This window comes from Diadema antillarum, unplaced genomic scaffold (assembly GCF_040938485.1).
Source record: "Diadema antillarum isolate AM-2024a unplaced genomic scaffold, OU_Dant_1.0 scf00000217, whole genome shotgun sequence".
NCBI classification, from domain to species: Eukaryota; Metazoa; Echinodermata; class Echinoidea; order Diadematoida; family Diadematidae; genus Diadema; species Diadema antillarum.
The window spans coordinates 1185643-1209989 of NW_027271106.1; the positions used below are offsets into that span (position 1 = coordinate 1185643).

General features: G+C 39.0%; 1 protein-coding gene across 1 annotated transcript in view; it reads right to left on the reverse strand.

The window, feature by feature from the left end:
* Positions 1–24347, reverse strand: part of LOC139724509 (roundabout homolog 2-like) — an 85913-nt gene that overhangs the window by 21084 nt on the left and 40482 nt on the right. Inside the window, exons 3-8 of the mRNA XM_071635643.1 lie at positions 15401–15591; positions 14635–14725; positions 13994–14132; positions 13060–13187; positions 8082–8209; positions 4265–4424 (exon numbers count right to left, since the gene is read on the reverse strand). Coding sequence (XP_071491744.1) covers positions 4265–4424; positions 8082–8209; positions 13060–13187; positions 13994–14132; positions 14635–14725; positions 15401–15591 — 837 coding nt within the window. The remainder of the gene's footprint in view (positions 1–4264; positions 4425–8081; positions 8210–13059; positions 13188–13993; positions 14133–14634; positions 14726–15400; positions 15592–24347) is intronic.

The following is a 24347-nucleotide window of genomic DNA, read 5'->3' on the forward strand; positions in this document are numbered from 1 at the left end:
TCAGTTGGAATGTCAATTACGAGCAATTAAACACATGTTAGCCGTAAAGCTAGCCCTGAAGAGCGGACAGGAGGTTGAGAGGAGAGGAGAAAGAAGAGATGAGGGAGAATTTGAGTCAATCTAGGTTAAACTGTTCCCCAACTCGCATCAATAGCTGCCCGGAGGAGTGGAGGAATACTCTAACAGTCACTGTAGATGGTGGGCCAGATTGGTTGAACGCACAACTAGAGGTGGCTGACCTTAACTCTAGCAAGAAAACAGGAGGATAGAATCAAGTGATCAAAAGGAGACAGGAAAGAGAGAGAGGGAGAGGGAGAGAGAAGGAAGAGAGAGAGAGAGAGAGAGAAAAAAAAAGAAAGAAACATAAAACAGGAGACAACAGGATAATAAATAGAAAGAGACAGCATAAGGAACAGAGAAAAAAATAAATACACAGAAAGAATTAAACGATGAAGGAAGATAAAATCTTTGCAGAACAAATGAATTAAAAAAACTACAGAGGTAACATAAAAACAGACAAGGACAAGGACATGAACGGGGGGGGGGGGGGGGGTCTGAGAGAAACATATGTCTTTAACTAATAGACACTAATAGATGGAGAAACAGATAGCAAGAACCTGAAACATATAAAGATACATCAAGAGATATGAATATTATACATATGTCTACTTACTCATGAAAAGAAATTGGTAAGACCAGAATGGGGAAACCCACAAACATTTTTTGACATGAACAAAGACCAAAGAAGAAAAAGAGAGAAACAAGGAAAGAAAGAGAGATAAACAGATTGAGATGAAATGAAAAGAAAAATGAACTGATGGAGGAAGATGTACAGATTAGGGGGGGGGGGAAGGGAAATAAACAAAGAGAAACAGAGAGATAGTGAGAAAGAAGACAATTTAGAGAACAGAGTAAGATGGATTTCAGGTATTATAAAATAGACAAGGAGAAATATTTAAAGTTGAAGTGACTGATAAATTCAGAAAATGATGTAAGAAGAAAAAAAGCAAACAGTTTAAGGGCTGGGAAATATATCAAACATATACATAAAGAATAGGAAACTTGAAGTGCCAGTAGGGAGCTATTTGTGTGTTGGAAAAAAAATATATTTAAGGTTTAGCTTTTTAGCCTTCCTGGCAATAAGTTGTCATAAAACTCTTTTGAAAAATCTTTTCCCCAAAATTATGAAAAAAAGTACATGCAAATGAGCACAGATATGTGAAAATGGCACTTAGTAGAGAAGATAAAGACAGGAATAGAAGCACAAACCTAATAAAAAGATACAATATTGAACTGCAACTTTGGAGATTACAATCTGATTAAAGCGCTTCTTATCTTCTCAAGTTTTTGTGACAAGTCTTGTTTAAGAATGCATCTTCATTTAAGAACATTTGAGATCATTAAAATATAGAGTGTATAGTGAAAGTGAGAGTACCGTTAGAACATTGGAAATTCTCTGGGCATTAGCAAAGCATAATTTCACACGTTAACAGATATAGAAATGACCCCCAGGGAGCTCAAAAGGGACAAAAACAATTTATGGAGAAAGACTAAAATGAGATCAAGAGGCTTGTACGAGAAAGCCAACACATCAACAAGTAAAGGAAGGAGGAGGAAGAATATTGTGGGATTGTGCTTCCTTAGGCCACTAAGGTTAAGAGATGAAACTTCTGGAGCATGCAATATAAAACTTACACTTGATATAAGAAGGCTACGACAAACGCTGTTCTAATTGGCTTTCTTTTCATGCTCTCTCGCTCTCTCTCTTTTCCGTCTATATTGTCGCTCTTTTCTAGTCTCTTCAAGGGCCCCTCCCAAGTCTCAGGTTAGTGACATTCTAGCTGTGGCAATACGTCAGGCCACCACTCGGCCCGATAAGGTTGCGTCCACTGTGAGGGGCCGAGGTCCCCGACCAACGGGGGTGCAGAACGCGCTCCCTGAAACCCAAACCAGCCGCCACTTCGCTGACAAGAATCTTCCAGGGTTTGTTATCGGCGGGTCTGTTCCGCGACGGCGGTTGTGATAAAACGCAAAGGTGTCAGAGATATGGACTCTGCATGAAGTGATGGCTTCATTGGGGGCTGACCTTTTGAGTACGGCACAAACCACCACCAAAGAATGGCAACCAAAAATCTCTCTTGCCAACAAGATGCTCTTTTGCTCTCCTCTTCCAATCTTGATCTCAATAAAAGCAGCTGATACAACAGTCTGCTGGACAAAAGCTTCAAATCAAACCTTAAATACACAAATTATTGCATTTACCAAAAAAAAAAAAAATGCACCAGAGACATCCATGCCATGAATAAGATAGATGTTCTAAGAAACACTTTGATGACATTTCTTTCAACAGGCATAGATATTTCATGATATAAATGAGAAATAAGCTAAGTTCACATTAAACTAAACACAAAACAACAGGCAACAAAGTTTAAAAGTCAGGCAAAGGAAAAATCAAAATAAGGAGAAAAGAAGGCACAAAAATGAACACAAAAATGAACACAACGGAAAAAGAGGAGATGAAGGAAGGACGAAACAAACAGCTGTGCATTGCTGTGCAGCTGGCTTCATCAGTAGATATCTAATAGAATGGTATTCTGATTGCAATAAGTTAAACAATGCTGATGAATATCAATAAGATACCATTAGAAAAGTGACAATAGCAAAAGAAAAGGAACTGATGATGAAGTAAAAGGATGAAAAGGAGACAAAAAAAATGTTAAGGAGCAGATGAAAAAAGGAAAGGAAGAAGAAATTTTATTTTATTAAAGCAAGAAGGAAAAAGGGAAGGGAAAAGGAAAGAATGGAAGAAGAAAGACAAAGAAAGGAAAGAAGTGGAGAGGAGAAAACACTGAAGAAAAAAGAGAGAGAGAGAGAGAGAGAGAGAGAGAGAGAGAGAGAGGAAGACAGGAAGTTAGAAAGAGAAGAAGAAGATAGGATTCTTCTGGTAAAACGGTACAAACAGCTGCTGGAAGCTTTTCCAAACTGTCCACAGCACAAATTTACAACACTCCGTGGTATCGTGTCTGCCAATAAAAGTAGGAAACACGCAACAAGATATTGACCCTCCAAAGAATACCGGGCGAGACAAACACCGTCAGGTTGCAGAGCACTGCGGACAGCTCTTGTAATCAAGATGCATGCGTCGCTCTCTTTTTCCCAGGGACGACGCGGGACCGGGGAGAAGTTGGAGATCAAATTATGTTCCGCGGCTTCACCGCAGATCAAAGACGCTCCCAAAGAGGCGCCTTGTGTTTCTGTCGACGCCGGTATTTGAGACCTGGAAAGCCCTCCTCATACTTGGTCAACTAGAGAAGGCTCTTACCACAGGGGGAACCTTACATGTCCCTCCTAATACAGACAACCTAATGTCACAACTTACTCTATTCACTTTGCTCTTTTGCCACTCTGAGCATTCAACAAAATTCATGTCAGCACTTCATCTCACATGGATAAGAATGATCTTCAGTGTGCTCCTTCAGTAAAAAAAAAAGACTAAATTATCTTTCAGATGGTTCTGTGAAGGAACTTTTTATGTATGTGCTATCGAAGACAATGAAGACAGCATTTTACAATCCATGTAGCTTTCTAGCACACTGACTAACCACATGATAGATTACCTCTTCAAGGCACAACCTATTTTACAATGATATACAAAATATTGTTCCAGTGGAAGTGTGCTGGGCTGATACTCCAAGTGTAAGGGATTTATTGGTGTAAAAAACAAACAAACAAACAAACAAGATGCATCATGCAAAGTGCACTATGCATCAGAGTCAATATAGCATGCTGCATTAGTACTTCTAGTGAAGAAACATTACAGTGCATAATATTTGATTCATAACATAAGTCTAAAAGCTATAATTCTTGCTGAAGTTAAAGGTGATTTCTCAAAGTTCAGGAAACATAACTGACTGGATTTTACTCCATGCACCATATATCTCAAGTACCATGCTGACTGAACACATGATCACAGGGCCAGTTTGGACCTTAAACTGGCCTCAAAATTCTACTAATTCTGGTCATAAATCAAAGACACATGTAAGTCTGAAACAATGCAGTCTCGACAAGAATTTTGAGAATGAAGACGACACCTTTTGGCTCTCTTTTACAGCCTTAACCCTTGCAACAAGTTTAAACTTTACTCCAAATGTGCAACCATATTGCCCATTTATCACCTTGGTAGAAGAATGACTGAAAGGCATGCACTGCCTTCATGTCATATATATTTTTGTCCTTACAGTACTGAGCAATTAAAAGGCCTTACCCAGAACCCTGAGGTAGGCGGAGTCTTCAATGGATCCCCTGGGGCTCATCGCTGAGCAGGTGTAATAGCCTTCATCCTCCCTGGTTACCGAGGTGATATGAAGCCTGCCCTCATTGGTGATCTCAAACCTTCCTACATGCTCACCGGGAAACATGAGAGGCTGAAAAAAAAAGGCGTAAAAGATATTTGATGATGCTGAACAAAAACATTCACAAAGTTTGCACTCTTGCATCAGAAGAGTACAGAATTATGACAGGGAAGTTAAAGGGACACATCATTTTTACTCCAATGGCAAAGTGGCTAAAACTTGCACTACTCTTCTTAAAAACATCACACAAAAATTGGATGATCAGATAGCACTTGTTTTTCCCTTCTACCTTAATCTACCTTTTCTTTGCACAAGAAACTGTTGCATTGCACGGATAAGAACATGTACACAATACTTTATCTCTCTTTTTCCATCTCCGTCGGTAATACAGGTATCATACGTGCATGTAGACATCTGTAGCTTTAACAAGTCACAGGTATTTAAAAGCTGTTTGATGACTTTGTCATAAACACATACACATATAAATGGATAAACAAGGAATCACTTCAGAAAATGGATTTCAGTTCAAAACAATGCTTAACATGTGAAGTAATCAATAATCATCACATCACTTGTAAATTTCTGACTTTATTCAGAAACTTTTTTCTTAGATTCTTCTCAAAGTACTGACAACACTGGTTTTTCATTGGACTCTGTGATATATTTAACACTTGGTAGTCATAGAAATTTCTTTCAACAGTGAGGGTCTATGTTTTTATAAGAGTCCTGACACCCCAGAAAGTATGACATAGCTATTGAATGATATTGAAAAGGATATTTGTGATAAGGGGCCCCGATTTCTCCACCTGCTATCAATCGAGTGTGGAAAGTAGCATCTGTCACTTTTCATTTCCATAAATATATCTCACAATGTTTCTGATGAATCTCATGTGTGAGAAGAAAATTCCAGCACTGCACAACACCACCTGCAAACATTCAGACAATTTCACAAGACTGAAGATACAACAGTCCCTGTGATATTGATACAGTTGTCATCTCCAGAAATGAGAAGAAGAAACACACATGAGTACTGAGGAAAAGGAAAAAGCTAGGGATATCAAAATGAAAAAAAAAAATGGTCAAACTCTGCACAAGTTGGAAAAAACCAAAGATACGGCAAGAAATTGACATGTGCAAAGAGAAATAAAGCAGGTGTGCTCTCCCTTGTGAACCAAGAGTCTTTATTCTTATATTTGTGGTAACTTTGTCACAATTTGAGCAGCCCTCATTTGAATTTCAATCTGATAAAGAGGTTCAACTGTGAAATGGGAGAAGGAATCCATATGTCACTTTTCCCATCCAAAGTTGGTGTTATCAATAAACAATCTGTCATAGCAAACGTCCCATTCCTTTGCCACTTCCATCTCATTCTCATAATCATGTTTTTCCAGACACGCCATCTCTCATCACTGTCAAGCTACATCCCTCCCTTTCTAAAAGACTCAGGGGTTAGAAGTGAAATGTCTTTTCTTGCTGTGTAGTGCCATGCCCTGTATCTTTACCTTCACACCGTGCTTTGAGTGACGATCATTTGCTTTTGTGCTTTCTTATGGAGATACGAAAGGATAAGACATCTCTAGAACAGTGTCACTTTGATGATAACAGAGCAACTAGACTTATAAAGCATGGTGAAGCATGAGTAAAAGAAAGAAATTTATAAGAATGCTATAATTACTCCAATATCTGTATGCTGCTAAACAAGGTTTTTCATAAACACCTTGAAGTAGCTCCACTGGTCATGTGATTCCAATATTATTACTTCAGGTGGAATGCCAATTTTTACTTAATTCTGTCTAATGATTAGATAACATGGACACAGTAATATCACATTTTTACTCAGACAGTCTATACTTTCCTGCAAAAAAACCTTGATAAATGTCAGTTTTGTTCATTCAACACAAAGCAAATGATGAGTGCTCTGCAAGTTTCTGTGAAAACTTGCCTAATATTCCTTGATCTGTGGTCACTACCTGATGTCTGTGATTAAAACAACCTACTTTTTGAAGTGTAATGTCCCTTGAAGACATTTTCTCACTCATGTTGTTTCTTCCTTTATTTTCTAACAAGAAAAGTGGACACTGTTGTTATCTCACCTTCGTCTACCTGACAACACTTTTCTAACTTTGCTAAATATCTTTGCCATCTACCTGCTTAATGCAGAAGTCACTACTAACACCATTTTGGGCATCTCAGATCTCAATCTGCCCACATAGCCTTTATTTGAGACATCGAAATTTGAAGTCCTATGTGACAAACACAAAGTAAAATAAAAACAAGAAACAAACAAACAAAAAAACCTTACACACCTTCTCCACAAAAAAAAAAAAATTAGAAAAACAGAAAAGGCAACAAAAACAACAAACCCCAGAGTCTGGTCAAGGGGAATGGAAAGTGACACAACTACAGGTGACAGAGGTGGGTCCATCCACGTCAAAGTGACTCATAAGACGATCAACTTAAATCAGAGACAAAGAAGAAGTTAGACTCTGATGCAAATGACCCCCTCTCCTGGCGCCAGGCGGTATCAGCCGAGACAGAGTTATCAAATAAATGCAACAGGTAGAGATAAGGGGGTAAAAGGAGGAGATGAGATGTTTGCTCTCTTCTGGAACCAGCGAGAGGAGAGGGGAGAGGGTGAGATGTTTGGAGTAAGGAGGAAGAGGAGGAGGAGGAGGAGGAGGAGGAGGAGGAGGAGGAGGTGATGTACATGGAGGGGAACGTCCTGGTTATCTCTTTTATCTCTTTCGTCAATGATTGTGCCTAATGGTGAGCGAAATATTCCTCATATCGTATCAGTTTGGCATTGAACAGGGGCGGCTTAAAGGGATGCTGTGGGGCATTGCAAATTAAAGGGTGAATCAAGTTTGAAGTCTGTAACAAGTGAGGGGATCGTACGGAGTGGGCGACCCATTTCTAGGAGACCACAAGATTTCATTTCTCCTTGAGATAACAACAAGATCAGTCCCAACATCAAAGGATTTCACTGCCCAAGTTTGGTTCTAAGCATACTAGGACCATTTATTCTCATCAGGATAATTTTCAAAGGGGGGGGGGGGGGGGGGGGGTAGGTATCATTGTCTTAAAGGAGCAAGTCAGCATCCGTAATACATACAGGAACATATTTGGAACCTTTTCAAATCTCAGATGTAATGCATGTTATCACAATAGATGTTAAGACTATCCAAGACTTACAGGAGGACAATAACAAGATACATGAGTAGAAACTGGTCAGTGTTGGGTAATTAACCTCTCTTATCCGACCAGACGTTCATATTTTGGATGAAAAATCCAACTGTCTTCTCTATGATTAATAGAAAACTGTGAGCTATTAAACATAATCATTGCAAATCATGAAATAGAAGTTATAGCGATCCATTTTACTTCAGAATGTAGTATGATTATATTATTCACTTGGCAATTTTGATAAAATATACCTTGAAACAAAAATGAAGAACACAAAGTGGTCACTCCACAGAAATGAACCATATAGATGGAAATGAAGTGTGATAATCGAGCCAGCTAGTATAACTGGGTGTACCAGATTGTGAATCTGACCATGAGTTGCTCTTAAAAAACACATGAAAGTTTAGCAAAACTAAATATCCATACTCAGGATAGAGAATTGAAAATATATCCCAATGACCCAAATTGTATTTGAACCCCCACTCTCCTGCCCCCCTCCCCTCCCAGTGATGGGGGTTACCACCACTTCAGAGACCCTCTTCTTACCCTTGATCCTTTCCTCTCCCTCCAGTAGATTGAGGGTGCTGGTTGCCCTGTAGCCTGGCAGAGGAAGAAGGCATCCTGTCCTACCACCACCGTCCGGTCCACCGGGAGGCGGGTGAACATTGGGGCAGCTGAGGAGAATCAAGAAAGATGGACAGAAATGGTCACTTCCTTCATCCACATCTTCATCTTCATCCATTCTTAACTAGGTGTGCATGGAGTGAATATATGGCATACAGACAAAGGTCTTACACTATACTTCCTTTGACAGAATATGAATTAGATTTTTTTTTTTAAACAAGAAAAGTTGAATGTATACGGTACATCATACAAAATATTAAAGGGAAAAGTTCTTGATATGCTGCATATTAAGTACAAGTGTGCATGTTAAAAATCAATACATTTTCGAACAACCTATTATTTTTCAAGGCACTGCTATAATTATCATTCACATCCAAGCTGACTCAGAAATTAATATCCTCATGTTTGCACATTCCTTTTTATATATTTACACACATTCTTAGATTTATGATTTTTCCACTTATGTGCACTATTTGGATGCCTAGCCTGTAGCACAAATGATCGTATGATATTTATACCAATGATTTCCGACCGCCAATATTGCAGACTGTTGCAGTTCTTTTGGCACTTTCTTTTTTCTTGCTGCTGCATTCAGCAATGCAATATAAGTGAGACTGCAGCTGTCTGTGAGAGGCACGCTCGCCGAGTATTTAGACAGCCAAATTTTCACCCTTGGATAAACCTATTACGAGTTGCCGTGGAAACAGCCCCACACTTCACAATCATAGCCAGCTTCTTGAAATGTCAGAGTGACGTCTAATCACAGTAGGAGCAGCACCGCTGAAATATCCCCAGCTGCAATTATTGCCAGCAATATGGAAAGTCATAAAGTAATCTCAGAGTTTTTGCAGCTTCACAGTAAGAAAGACCCTTTATTACGACCAAGATTGCTTTTATGATTTTTATTTTTTTTTAAGTCATATGGATATGAGTGAACACTTGAAATGCTTTTGCAAGGTTTTACTGATATGTATCCATCACACAACAAAAAGGCATTCGTATATAATAATACATGCGAGCATAGGTAAGACCATAAAAGAACTTTGAAACAGTAACAATCCTTGAATGACAAGTTCTATTGTAATCACGTGATAAACTTAGCTACACTAACCTATGCAGGATTTTAATATCTTTAGGTTCTTATATTTTATATCTACATATAGATCTATCATTTTATACACATTTGTCACTCCAGAACAACAAGTGTCATTCGATTCTACAGAAATGCAAAGTAAAGGTCATAACAGGAAAAAACAAAACAAAACAAAACAAAAATTCATGGAGAAATCATATCAAGAATGCACAATAAAATAACTAGACAAAAAGCATCATCTTCCTTTATTACTTTGCATCTTTTGCTTTGTATTCTTAGTCACAATCTTGTCCAATGAAAAAAGCACATTTGCAGAAGTAGAGAGCGTATTTCAGACATAGCGACACACACACAGCAACACACTTCCATGTATATATCTTCAAGTTACACATTCTCCACTCTTCGACAAACTGCAGCACATTTTTCGAGTCCACCTGTGATAACAATGGTCTCCTTTGACGGATGCTAAGCCGTCTAATGAGGAGGCTAATATGTCTCAGAGAAAACAGACCATCAAAGGCGGGCTGGATGCCCCACCCTGGTGCTGTGACCAGCTATACATCCTCAGGGGGTGTGGGAGAAAATGATGACATTGCTGGGGTATGCACTGACTCACACCAACACCACCAAATCTTTCTTTTTCCAACACACGACGGAAAAAATAGAGAAATCCTACGACCCGAGTCTGAATTTTTCATCCCCTTGGGCCACACCATCCATTCCGACTGGAAGAACTGGGGTGGCTCCTTTAAAGGTGCCGCTAGCTGGTGGCCTCTACTTGGCCTGTTAACACTAATAAGCAGAAAAATACCAAGTTTCTAATTAGAGTCATTACAGTTAATGGTGGAAATATGCTGACTCATCTCATCATAAACTTAAACTAAAGATTTACGAAAATTTCTACAGAGTGGTCAAATTGCTTCTTCTTCTTCAGATAGTCTCTTAAACCTCTATTGGCAATTTGCCCTGTGGAAGAAGACAAGATACAACCACTATGGTTGAATAAAACTTGTTGCTCTGTGTTAGGCTCTTACTCTTCTCTACAAACTACACTCTGCACCTCTTTTTCTCTTGACCTTTAAAACAACAAGACAAGTATTTCAATATCTGTTGGGATTAGCACTACATTCAAAATGACAATGAGTGACGGGAAACGGGAAGAAAATATTATTTCAAACAAAAATAGGGAAGATGAAACAAAGCCTATTCTTAAAAAGATGAAAGTAGAAGAAGACAAGTATACAGGGAGTAAATACAATACTATGAAGCATAATGGAGTCTCATTTATGAAACAAAGAAGCAAGAATGATAGATTTAGATTTAAAAAAGCAGATGGATAAACAAGAAATGGAAGAGAGAGAGAGAGAGAGAGAGAGAGAGAGAGAGAGAGAGACAGAGACAGAGGGGAGAATGAGATGGGATTATAGAAGACAAGAGAATAAGAAGATCTCAACAAACTGTCAAATAATGAAGTAATTGTAGAGTTCTACAAGCTTGTTAACCTGTTGATTACGAGCCCCGAGTATACTCTGGCAGGTGTCCATGGGAAATGTGTGTTGTAGCAAAGTCAAACTGTCCCCATCAGGTTAAGTCTTTAAGTCTATATGCCTTTTCCAATCTCTCTGGCCCTTACTAACGTTGTCATTAGCACAAAGTATAAAGAAGAGAATGAGACTCTGGAAGAGTATGAGAATGCTGCAAAGTGTGGTGATTTCTCAGTAAAAAACAGAGCAAAGTGGTCATCGTTCATGTCTGTATCATACTCGGCTTCCACGACCTACAAAGTTTTCAAGCAAACAAAATTGACTCTATCTCCCCCTAAAATCAGCACGAAAACATACCAACATCAAATGTCCAGAATCAAACATGACACAATTTTATTTGGCTGAAGTCACTGACTAGAAGAGAAACATTGAAGCAGACATAACATTTTTGGCAAAAGTCCTTTTTGTTTTGGATGATCCAGTATAAACCTCGAGCCATTAATGTTCAATTTTCACAGAATAAACTCCCAACTTCCTTTTACATCAGAAATTTTTCCAGCATCAAGAACTATTCCAACTAAAACCTCACTGGAACGTGACTAGTGCTACAATCAGTGAATAGTTGAACTTGCTATTCAAGTCAGGAAGCGGTACTCGTTCACATTCTCCACTTCACGAAAAAAAATGTGAACTTTCAGGAGAAATGTTGTGATGTTAACAAGGGAGCCCGGTGAGCTCTCAAAGATCACACAGAGGTTGAGAGAAGCTCAGGCTGGATATCTCCCTAAATCTCTCTAAAGCCATCCCAAATCCGACTCCTTTGTCATCCTGAGTATGTCAGAGGAAACTGAGCTTTCAGAAATTGAATAAAGTTTGGATTCATCTCATGGTGAAACTAGCTAGCATCTTTGTGGACTAAATGTTCCTTGCAATTTGAAGTTTGTTCTCTCAACTCATTAAAGGATTTGCTTGTGACATCTCTCACAGACCCCATCCTAAGTCTGCTCACTGCTAGATCTAGATAGACTAAAGCAACAGCCATCTTTTCCTTAACACTGACTGTTTACAAAAATAAAACATAATGTCACCGATTATCTACACGGGTGATAGTTGGTAGTTGCCAATCCCCCAATATTGTTTGTTTTCAGCAGCTCATTAATATCAACTGTGAAATATAGTAATGAAAAAGTGCATTTAAAGTAAAGAAAATATCTAAACTCAATATATCTAATGTTGTATATGCATATATAATTACATATGTAAATTTATCAAAAGGAAAAATAGTAAAAGAAATATTTTCAGCACAGAATGCACTGGCATCTCTAATTCTTTTTCTAAAATTCTGAAATAATTAGAAGTTACTATTTCTCCATCTTTGTAAAGAGCAGAATTCCCCCAGGTGAGTCCCTTTTCCCCTTTAATCAATCATTGCATTCCAATGAGTGTGGTAGTTTGAGGGAGAGTGAAGACACAGATAGGACCGATGGAGTGTTTCCTTTCTACTGATACCCATCTGCATGATGGACAGCATACAACCCTGGGGTCACGCCTTTACAATGCCGCTCATTGCCTCTGAATCTATTTCAGTGGGAGCACTTACCCCAAAGAGCATACATGGTAGGTTTTCCTGATTGAAATCATGGTGGATGACGCTAGCAATAGACTCCCACAAATGGGGTTTTCATTAACCCATCGAGTGTTAACAAGCCATCTGACATTGCTAGTTTGGACATGGAACTGTTTTCCCACTGGTGTTGGACTGCTCATTTGTGCAGTGGAAATGTAACATCAGTTATGTCACATTACCCAGTAAGAGGCATATCATTGATGAATCTGAAACAACAAGTACAGACACTGTCAGCAGCACACACACACACACAAAATCTCCTTCCCCTCCTCCAACAAAAATAAAAAATGGAGTATAAGCTTACAGATTTTCACATCAACCAAAATAGAAAAGACTGGAGTTCCAACACATTACTATCTACTGTAGATCAGGAGCTCAGGACCCTTCCAGTCACCATCATCAGCCATCTTTGCTCCCAACTTCCAACTCTGACCACAATCAAAACCCCTCACCACTACCATGATTCATCTCAAAACCACATCTACTTGCCTTGGGGTCAAAGCTGTCTCTCTGATTGATTTTATCGCTACTCATGATCATACCAACTCATTTGGATCATCAGTACCATTGCCACAACTTTGGTTCACCGCAACAGCCACCACCATCACAACTACTGACACCTGTGCATCCACTTCAACCATAACTGATACCATCTCCATAGCAACCACATAGCCTCCACATCTGTCATCAACTTACCGCTAACTGTGACTTGCACCTCCACGTTCCGATCTCCCCAGTCATTCTGTGCGATGCAGACGTACGTCCCCGTGTCGCTCGTTTCTGCGTTGCGAATCCGCAGCGAACTGTCCTTCAGCTCGGTATACCTGCAGGCAATCAAGGACAAGTTCAAAGGTCACATGAAATGATTTGCTGTCAAAGATGTCTCACTGTGGATTGAACAACATTAATCTTTTAACAGTAGTGAGCTTGAGATCTGTGATGCAAATGCTAAGATGATGCTATTAGGCAAAAAACGGTGTTCTGCACATGCATGACACAGCTGTTTCTATTGTCCAACATGTGAGGAGGCGTCGTCTTAGCGTTTGCACCGCGGATCTAAAGCTTGCTATCATTATGGCAATGACAAACTGAAATAAAGTCTATCTTTGGTACACAAAACCTTAAAGGGCCAGTGACAGCCTTGGACATACATGCCAGGTGAATACATACTCACTGTAGGGTAGATACTTTGCAATTTTACAGAATTAGCAAGTTTTCAAATTTAATTGATTTTGGCCTCACAGTTTCTTCCATGTAATTATATCATTCTTTTGTTACATGCTTCTACAAGTGCATGGCAGTCTCTTTTGTGGTTGAAAAAAAAAAATTTACACCTCCTTTTTGTTTCAAATTGAAGTTACCACAGAACTCCACTAAATAACAATGATCTTGCATGTCCATATCAACATTATTAGTTAGAATTACTGCTCGTTGCATACATTACAGTAATCACATCATAATACCTGTCACTTGGAAGCCAGTATTTTGGTGGATGTCACCTCTAAACATCCAATTCTACATAATCAGTAATACCACACCAGCTTCAATCAAGATAAAGTGGTTTATCTAGCTCGCTGCTCTACTGGTGTGTGTTCAGGGACAAGAAAGTGAGAAAGGTTTTCCCCCTTACCGTCCCTCCGGCAGGCTCCCATCTTTCTTGATCCATCTGATAGAGGGCTGCGGCTCACCCTCTGCTGCACACACTAGGGTGATGGTCTCGCCTGGTATGGTCAGGACTTCTTCCGGCACCGCCGTGAATGTGGGTCGGGCTGCCGTACAAGTCAAGATAAGATATCACGCTTATTGCAGGAAATTTCCCACATTTACTGCTCAGCAAACACTTCATCTACAGTGCAGGATGATCAAATATTGAGCACTGCTTCTGTTTTAATGATCTATCTAAAATTTGCTATTCCCTAATTTCCCATTCCCTCCTGGAATTGGTGCTTCTTATGATCTTCCGGTGGAAAATCTGATCATATTTTTGTTTACAGAATGACTCAAAGTTTATTTGGAGGTCTCATCAATCTCACTGCTGTTGACTAATCAAAATTTCTATCCAATTTCAGTTGACACTAACTCATAGCAGTCTACATTTAAGAAACACAAACTTTTTATATTTTATTAGTAATACAAATTCACAGATATACATTTCTTTAAAATGTGTGAACTGTTACATTATTTAACATTAAATCTTACACAAAAGAAGTGAAAATTTACAGGGAATAAAAGCAAAAAATGTTACAAGGAGTGGAAGCTACCAATACTTACAGTGGACAACCAGTCTTCCTGGGGAACTCCTCTTTGTTCCTTCGGTATTTGTCGCTGCACAGACATAGTTCCCTTGGTCACTAGGTCTTGGCTGGAAGAGGAATATATGACACCATTCTCATGTTAACTTGAACACAACAGGGAGTATCATTATTCATCATGTTTTTCCAGCACTATTATTATCTACATTCCTATCATCCTACACACCATTCCACTGTTGCTGTCTTTATTTTCACAAATCTATATTTCAACTTTAACATCATTGTCCCGTTTAGAATGTATTGTTACTGATGGTATAATCATATCATATTTGTAAGCATTTTACTTGTACTTAAAAGTATTGTGCCATGTATATAACCATTTCTTTATGATCAAATATGATAAAAATCACAACTGTCAACATCACTGTCATTATCTTCTTCATTGTTAACATAAGCTACACTGTCAACATGAGTGATACATTTACTTCGTGACAATTGCTCCAGTCTCATTATCTCCAAGGACTTAGGGTTAGGGTTAAGGTTGTGATAGGGTTTTAGGTTTAGTTTGATGTGAGGATTAAGATTATGGTTAGTGTTATGCTTGTGGGTAGAATTTATCTTTGGCTCAGCATGTGGATATTTCATCGGAGCAATGGTCGCAGGAGCAAATGTCATGGAACCGTCAAAATCACATCCATTAACGATTTGTCTGGTATCATCACTGCACCATCTATGATAATCTGTAGTGGTGTGAAGTTGTCATGGTGATTTGTGTCTTTCCTCACCTGTGAAATGACAAGGTTTCCATCAGGGAGTATTCGGACCCTTGTTCCATCTGCCACCACTGTCTCCCCGTTCCTCTCCCAAGATACCTCAGGGGTGGGGTGCCCCCGGGGAGGGGAGCATTCCAGCACCACCCCCTCTCCTGTCAGGGCCGTGGTATCACTTGGCTCACGGCGAAAGTCACTTCTCAGATCTGGAGGTTGAACAAAACGAAAGAAATGATCCTGATAAGAGATACGTCTTGTTTCACAACATGTGTTGAAAACTAAGCAACATTCAGTAGAACTGCAAATTCAGGGAATTCCAATGATATGAGACTACTGAGTACTGACACATAAATGAAATAGGGAGATGAAACATGCTTACCCATCTCTATTGGGAAGGAAAATTTCAACAAATATTCATCTTGTTCTGTTCCCACCATGATATAAAAAGATATTGAATACAACAAATCTACCTCTGCCATGAGCAAGGTAAACCTTACATGCTTGTTTATTATCACTCGTCAGCTTTTCTTTCATTCTAATTGTGTACAGAGATGAGTGCAAGGAATGATCCTCAACCTCACACAGGGATAAAGATTAATGTGAAACTGTGGAGGAGGAAGAGGAGATGACTACCATGGGAACAAGGCATCAACAGATTCATGGTTTGTATGCAAGTCTTGTCTGTTTGTACCCCAAACAAGACTTACATGGATTGAAATATCAAAGAAAAATGAAGGGGGGGGGGGGCAAATATATAAACATTCCACAAGTTGTTGGTCTTCCTACATGGTAAGGAGGAGGCAAGAAGCGTTCCTCCCCCTAGCTGCATGGAGGGGTTTTATTGGGTCTTCAATTAGATAGGGGGAAACAACTGTCGTCTAGGATGCGACAGCCGATCCTCTGGGTTCGATTGCCACGGATTGATCACCGGTGACAGACACGTTGCAACTCTATCCCACTCAACCTTCTGTTCAACTGCTTCTGCATTCAGCGCCATACAACCACAGCATCTCCGCATCTATCTATCTCTTTCTCTCTCTCCCAACTCTCCCCTCTCGCCCGTCCACATCTAAAACACTTTCGTGGATTCCTGAACTTAACACCGGTACCAGGAGAACACAATCCCCCCAGTGCGCTGGCTCCTCTTCCTCCTAATAAAATTCCAATAAAGTTGGGAAGAGAGCGACGAGTTAATCTCCGGGTTTAAGAGCTGTAATTGTCGGTTCGGGAGGGCAATAACAAGTTGGCTGCTCCTCCTCACGCTGCGGAGCAAGTCAGACAAGCAGGCATCAAGACGTCATGGCATGCAGCCAAAACTATTTTGTTTCAAAACAAGTGTTGATGAATTGTTGTTAAAGACAAGGGAGGTACTGCGAGCTAATTGAAAATCAGATTGTCTCCAACTTGGCTTTGACTGAAAACTAAACTTTTAAATGAGGAGAGCGAAAGAAAGAGAAAAAGAAGATTTTGTAACTGTATTCCAAAAGTCCAGTCATCTCAAACATATACAGAATCTTACCCTGCTTTTTCATTTAGTCTTTTTAAAGTCTATTTAGTTTTAGAGTTTGAAAACTAATGTAAGCCTGCATGCAATTAAACATTCTGTGGACGTAGGTTTTACCCCTTTCTCTCATTGATAGGATGAATTCTCAAAAGTCTCAAAACTGAAAAGTTCCAAACTGTTACATATGAATTATAAATTATTATTATTATCATTATTACTATTATTCATAGTGCGCTTTTCCCACAAGGCCTAAAGCGCTTACAATCAATTCAAAACATGTACGACAATATGTGTAATTGGATAAATGTTACAGCTACGAACTAGTTGCTACTAAAAAGATGTGTTTTCAAGGCTTTTTTGAAAACACTGATTTAATGCCATCACAAAAGCTGCTAGATTGAAGTTTACCTACAATGGTCAATTTGTACATACAAGTATTAAAGTCTGTGAAAAGAATAGATGAGAGAACAGCAAAGAAGTGAGACTTGGGAAATCAGTCAAAAAATCTGAAGACAGAGGTATAGACCATGGAGAGAGGAGAGAGAGATATATATTACTAAACATGGAATGAAATATAATAAAACGTTGAGAATGATATAAGAAAAAAGTGAGGAAAGACTGGGGAAAAAGAGAGAATATAAGCTTGACGTTGTACCAAGACAAAGTATCACATAGCACAGAAGCATGATAGAAAGACAGGAAGAGAACCAGAATGAGTGAGGCTGTACCCTGCCTACATCTTACATGGAATATGATCCGTAAGATGACATCCATACCTATACAACAAGTAATGAGTTTTTAACAGGCGGTAAACTACACTGAGAGGAGAATTTGAAGACAATTGTCCGTCTGTATGTCAGAGATGTATCGCGAGGCTGATATTTGATGAGACGCATCGAAATGACAAGAAGGAGATGCGGTTTTCTGATTTTACCCCAAGACCATCTTGTAGCAATCAGTGCTCTATGGAAACAAAGGAGAGTAAAGGGATGATGCAGTGGATGTAGAGGAACGCTTCCCTGATCGCATTGTGAAAGTAGATCTGGAGGGCGAGTTGCTTCTCCCGGCGCTGCAACGTGGCCGTGCCGTTTTCAGCTGGCCAGGTGGTGCAAGCCGCGGTAACAAATCGCTGAAACCGTATATGAAATTAAGCGAGCTATTACAAACATTGCTCCCACACTTGCACCAAACTTGGGGGAAGGTACAGGCTGCAGTGCACCATCCACTCACCGTATCTCACAGTGAAGAAAAGGGGTGAAAGAGAGGGGCTGAGAGGGAAGGGGAGAGGAGGAGGGGGAGAGGAGGAGGGGGAGGGGTTGGGGTGAAACATTATCCATTGACAAAGCTTCTTGTTATTTCAGTAACAATCTCTGAAGGCAGACACATTAAGATGAAAAATATTCCAACATGAAATTCCAAAGGTCTTTCTCATGCAAAGAATTTAAGGCATTGCATTGTTAATGGCATGCCATCCACAAATTTGAAACATTTCAAGGATTATGGTATGAGTGTGTATGACTAACATATACACTATTCAATCTCCCATTGTTCTTCCCTCCCATTCACAACCAATCATTTACTCACAATGTATTTGTCAATGTTCTAACCCAGTCACATAACGCTCTGCGTCCGGCATTGCGGCCAAAAAAGTCACTTTTTTCTGCGGGCTCCTGCGGATCCCTTCCCAGGAGTAACAATGTTCCCAGATGGTATGCATCCAAGGCACACATAGTTACATTCAGTTACAGTTATTTGCATAAGTCTGCATACATGGCAACTCCCTGTGCAATTTTGAAAATTTCAAAATTTCGCAGGCTTGGGGCCGTAATTTTGCATTTTACCACAGATCACTTAAAAACAGTTACGTCTACTTACGACCTGCAAATATTTGCGTCCGTGCTGCATCCTCTTATCTGTATCTATTTGCGTTAAACGTAACTCAACTTCAGTGACCGTGCAACTGAAGCTTTACATACATGTATGTATATACATTCTCTTCATCCTGGCCACTCAACAAATAAATTGCTGCAAACATCACCAACCACCGATACACATACATAAAGGAAGGCATTTCATAAGTGTCCTATGCCTTAAATCTAAATTTACCATTTGCAGATGAAAGAAAACCCAGCTTTGGTGCTTCAAAATAGTTCTAAAATGCGAGTTAAGGATAGAAACAATCAATGTAAAAATGTTAATCAGTATAATCAATTTGAAGTCATATGCTAATATAAATTTGGTTTAAATCCTTGACACCATAAATATGACTTTATAAAATAAACCATTCTCAGTAAATCACTAGTTCTCCTTCATAAATGAGGGTTTTCTTACTAATTTCTTATCTCTCTCCATATCTTTCTGAGTTTCAATCCTTCATTCTATTCTGATTTTTGTCTCTCTTTGTTCCAATTCCTTTCTTCAATTCGAATTCTATGTTTTCTCTCAATCCAAACTCATTCTGTCTTCTTTCCTCCATCGTTATTTTATCCCCTTTCTTTCTCTGTTTCTTTTCTTCTCTCCTCTCTCTGTCTCCTAGACAATTTGAAGACAATCAAAAGGCCAGAGCACACGGCAGCCTGAGCCGATGGATTGAAAGCGATGCAGTGTTGCTCCTTATTTGCAAAAGAATTAATTCAATTTGCCTCAATTCGGCCCATGATAGCTGCCTTCTTCCAGACTCAAATTGGCAGCATTCACACTCGACCTAAACCTCACCAAAACGCATTGCCCTGAATGCTGAACCTATAACAAGAAGCTTAGTGATACATGTGGCTGCCTAATGAAGATTACTCTTCCTTACCTGCATATATTTTGTATCTAATTAATCTCAAAGCTTGCTGTTTTAGTCATTTAGATTGAAACTATTACTTGTTGACTTAACACATAACAATTTTAAAACAAATTTTTCTGTTTTTTAAATCAAGCTAGAGCATCACATATTACAAGCCAGGAGGGCATTCACTTTCATTCTAAATACATAGAATAATATTATATCCTAAACTGCAAAAATAAATTGCAGTTTGCGGATGGTTGTAAAAAAGTGCTTAGCACTTGTGAAAATTGAATCTACGAGAACCAAGAAAGCCACTCTTTCTGCATCAAGAGGCTGTGTAAACAGTTTAGTTTCTCACAGTATAATCTGATATCTTTCATCTCCTTTATTTATTCATCCACAGATGATTCCCTCTCTCTTCCTTTCGTTTCCTTGGTAACAAATACTACTGGTGTGATGGTGTGTGAACAAGATGAGACTAAAAAAAAGGAAGATGCAGGAAACAAGCATTGATACAGAGATAAAAACCAGTGAAATCTGAAAATAGCTTGTTGAAAGTGATGATGAATGGGCAAACGCTGTGAATGCCAAACAGCCAGATACGGCTGATCCATCAGCACAGAAATAACAAGACAGTACAATAATTCATCTGGCATGGGCCAACATATCCATATTTCCCAATCCACATTATTTTTTCCCCTCTTAGAAACAAAAACCGGGTGATATTTTCTTCAAACATTGTCAAACATACTTGATTCATCTTCTAAACTTTAGAATTGCATAGTATACATGAAAAAGTGTTTGGTAAATGAAGAAACCAATGTCTTAATTACAAAACAAGAGATCAAAATAACTTTATGTTCATAGAGGTGGCAGACAGATTTGGGATATATATTCAGACTTGTCTGAGGTGAAAAGGCTTTTAAGATTTTTCATCTCACAGCATTTGTATAAAATACCATCAAAGTTCCATAAAAAAAGAGGTATTCAAACAAAAAATAAAGGGGTGGAGTGGATGCATTATTTATTACTTCTTTGTTCTCAACTAATGTATAATTGCTCTAAGAATTGTTCTTTTAGAATTTGAAGGAAATTAACTGATTAGGTGAGTGAACTTTGTTTAGTTCCTGCTACTTCATTTTCATGTGCTCTTTAAATTAAGTGAGTCATTTTGTGTTGCATATGTCAATATCTTGATAGTATATGATAAATATCATAGTAACAGAGGCCATCTACTCTAAATAGCAAACTCTCAAAACAGGATGACACATTGTACACACAGCGTTACTGTCATATTCTCCACTAGATATCAAGATGGTTCAAAATTGTCATACATATCAGCAAAAATATCAGCAATGGGACACATTGGATTCTCATCTGTTCTCATTCCTTTCATATCTTTGTTAGATGCAGATAAAATACTTTCTAGTAAACAGGCCACTTTGCAGATATGCACGTCACAAATGTAAAGAGGTCCTGCAACAAGTAAGACACACTGTACAACAGTGTGAAAAGAGCACTGGTTTAGGGGAAAATATTCCCTGACACCTCTGATGAATAAAAGAAACTGCTCCAGGTTCCTGCCAGTGTGCTACAAACATCGCATTACTCCCAGAAACCCTCAGAAAGTTCATGCAAATAGAACCTAAACTGATGAAAAGATTTTATCTGTAATTGGGGAGAGCGAATCCCAGCAATAATAACCCTCACATGAAGAAAAGGCCGTGCGAAACAAGGAATACTTCTTATTGGCATGAAAGACAAAAATGAATAGTAGGAGGTTAAGTACTAGGGTGAAACAAATATCAGAATGGAAGGGATTTGGAAGATGAGACGATCGTCCTATTTTTCTTTCTCTTGAAAGAGTGTTCGTATATTTCATCACTATCCGAGGGGCTATGTAAACTTATTGCTCCTTTTGCATTCAACCGCGGTGGGGACAAAAAGAAACAGCGAAATGCGTGGTTTCAAACATCTCGAAGGCTGCCCCCAAGTGTCAGCATTGAAACTGATATTGACCTTGAAAACAACCAATAAAACCAGATCAATAGACGACCAAAATAGATACAAAAGGAGCAAACTCAGAAAGTAAAATAAGAAAGTTGGATGCCATTATTCCAGCTGTGTTTCATCAACACTTTTGTGGGTTTCTTTGAAACACAATTTAGTTGACAGTTGCGGTCTATATCTACCAAGAAAAAGCATGATCAAAGATATGCATTGTTGACTACAAGAGAGTGATCGCACCAGGAGCAAAAGATGTTGTTGCTGTTTGAGAAGAATTCAGAAATTTGGAAATGTTCCTACAAATAAAATGAAGAAATTGAACAGGAGTATGTTCCAATTAGATGAGACCAATGCTTAAATTTTGCACTTGCAATTTTACAAATTATTGCATGGGCACTACTCAAGAGTGTCTCCTGGTATCAGCATTGTTGCTGATATTATCTGAGGAGTTGTTGGCAGGCAACAATTTGCTTCTGTTTTATTGATCTACTAACTGAAAGTCTGGTTGGAAAGAAGATGAAGTATATTATCCTATAACAGCAGAAAGGAAGAGAACTCTGCATACAGAAATGATCAAATGAAAAGAACAATCCCAATCAGACACCAAATCTACTAATAAAGGTCTGTTCAGCAAATGAGAAGGATGAGCAATAAGTGAGTCTATTAATCCTCTACCAAATCACGAGATGAAACACTGCCAGTGGTCAGACCAGAGTGCGGTATACAGTAAGACCACAGAGCTATAGATTTCTTCCTGCCTCTCCTCTCATCAGGAGGGATAGGCCACAAGGCGAGCAATATATTAACTTGCCGCCAAGTTTCTACATCTGAGACACAGACGATGGCAGTGAACGCATCCCGTCTCGAGTTTCCCCAACGCCCAACCAGAGGCAGGCAGGCACACTCCCTCTTCTGACAGTGACATGTATACTTAATTGTTGTTTGGAGCAATCTAAACTCGATACTCCAGAAATATGAAAGCCTGTTTCATGTCTACCTCATTTCTTTCTGGAGAATGGAAGGGGCGTCGCTGGTATTATCTCTCCTTCGTCATCAAAAGGAATTTCTGCACTCATCTCCTGGAGGTTAGCAGACTTGCATCGTCCAACTTTGTGCCCTAGCAGCTACAACCTTAGTTTACAGGAATCCTGTGACTGTGTTGGAATCTCTTGAGACTCTGTAATTTACTGAAACTCAATCGCCACAGCCTTTATAAACCAACACCATCTCTCCCCTTTTTCTTTCTCTTCTTCATTATTTTTTTTTCAAAGCGGCAGAAAGTCTTTTGCCGAGAGGGTAGAGATCCTTTTAAGTGGGCCGACGGTGTGGCGCATAGTGGAACACAGGCAGTAATAAAAGGAGAGGGGAACAGCGCTGGCAGTGGATCGGTTTCAAAATCCACAGCTTGTTTATTGCAATCGATAAATGAAACAATTCGTCAGAATCGCCATGGCTTTTCTCTGTCTGCGGGGTATGAGCACACACTTCATCCCCATAGAGGCGGAACCAGTATGTTAAAATAACGGCCCCCATTGAGATCTGCCATCTAGACCTGATGAAAGTGTTGTAATGGTTGGAGGAAATACCCCATAAAAGAGATAGGATGTTGCTTAAGTGCGTTTTAATAATGTCATCAATATCATCATGTAGAAATTGCCTGGAGCCAGAACAAAGTTTGAGAAATTGGAGCTGCAAATATTTTGCCAATATGGCACCTTTCATCGCCCACTCTGATAATCAGCATGTGTGGATTCCCTTTCTCCCAATCAGTTTTTTTCAATCATAAAAACTAGGGATCAGAAAATTGTTGTTTAAGTTCTTTTTAAAGGATAGAACACTGAAGGAAATGTTCAGGGATGAACAGAGAAAATACAAAAAGTTAAAGGCACTGGAAAAGCACACATATTTCTTGTGCAATAATTCTGTTGTGTTTGAAGAATGTAATGATCAAAGTGTAAAAGTATATAATGTGTTTTTGTATGTATCTCATGTGTCATACACACATAATAACAATGTAAGTATATTTTCTTATGTATTGTGAAAATATTGTTCTTGTCAGATAAAAGTTGGCAAACAATTCCATTACCATCTTCAATAGTCAAAGCAGAATATATCAAAAATACATATCCGAATGCCCGAGACTCTACATTCACTCTATGTAATCGCACAGTGGACACTGAAATATGACTGGCTGAAATTGAATTGCAAACGCCTGTAAAACGAGGAATTTTCGCGTGCATTTTAATTTCGCGAATTTCGCGAGCGCCAAAATTCGCGAAATTAAAATGCACGCGAAAGTTTTTGTCTACACTACATGCATTGAACGCCAGTGGCAATTCGCGAAAATTTCATGCCACGAAAAAGGCTGTTGGCTCCAATTCGCGAAAATTTCATGCCGCGAATATATCATGTTTTACAGTACTGAAGGAAAGGAAAAATTGAGGTCTACCATGCATTATCAACAAAGATGTGTAAAACGCACTGAGTCCTCATTTGAAAGCATGGAAGTTACTGATGTATGGTCTGTCATGGTGCCAATGAAACCTTCCAGAGTACATTTTATCCCAGAAAGATGTTAATCTGGCTGGATGTAGTGATGACAAGTTAGAACTAGTAGTAGACAGGCAAAGAGTTTTCTTGGCATTCAATGCTGCAAAACTAACAAAGCTCACACAAGT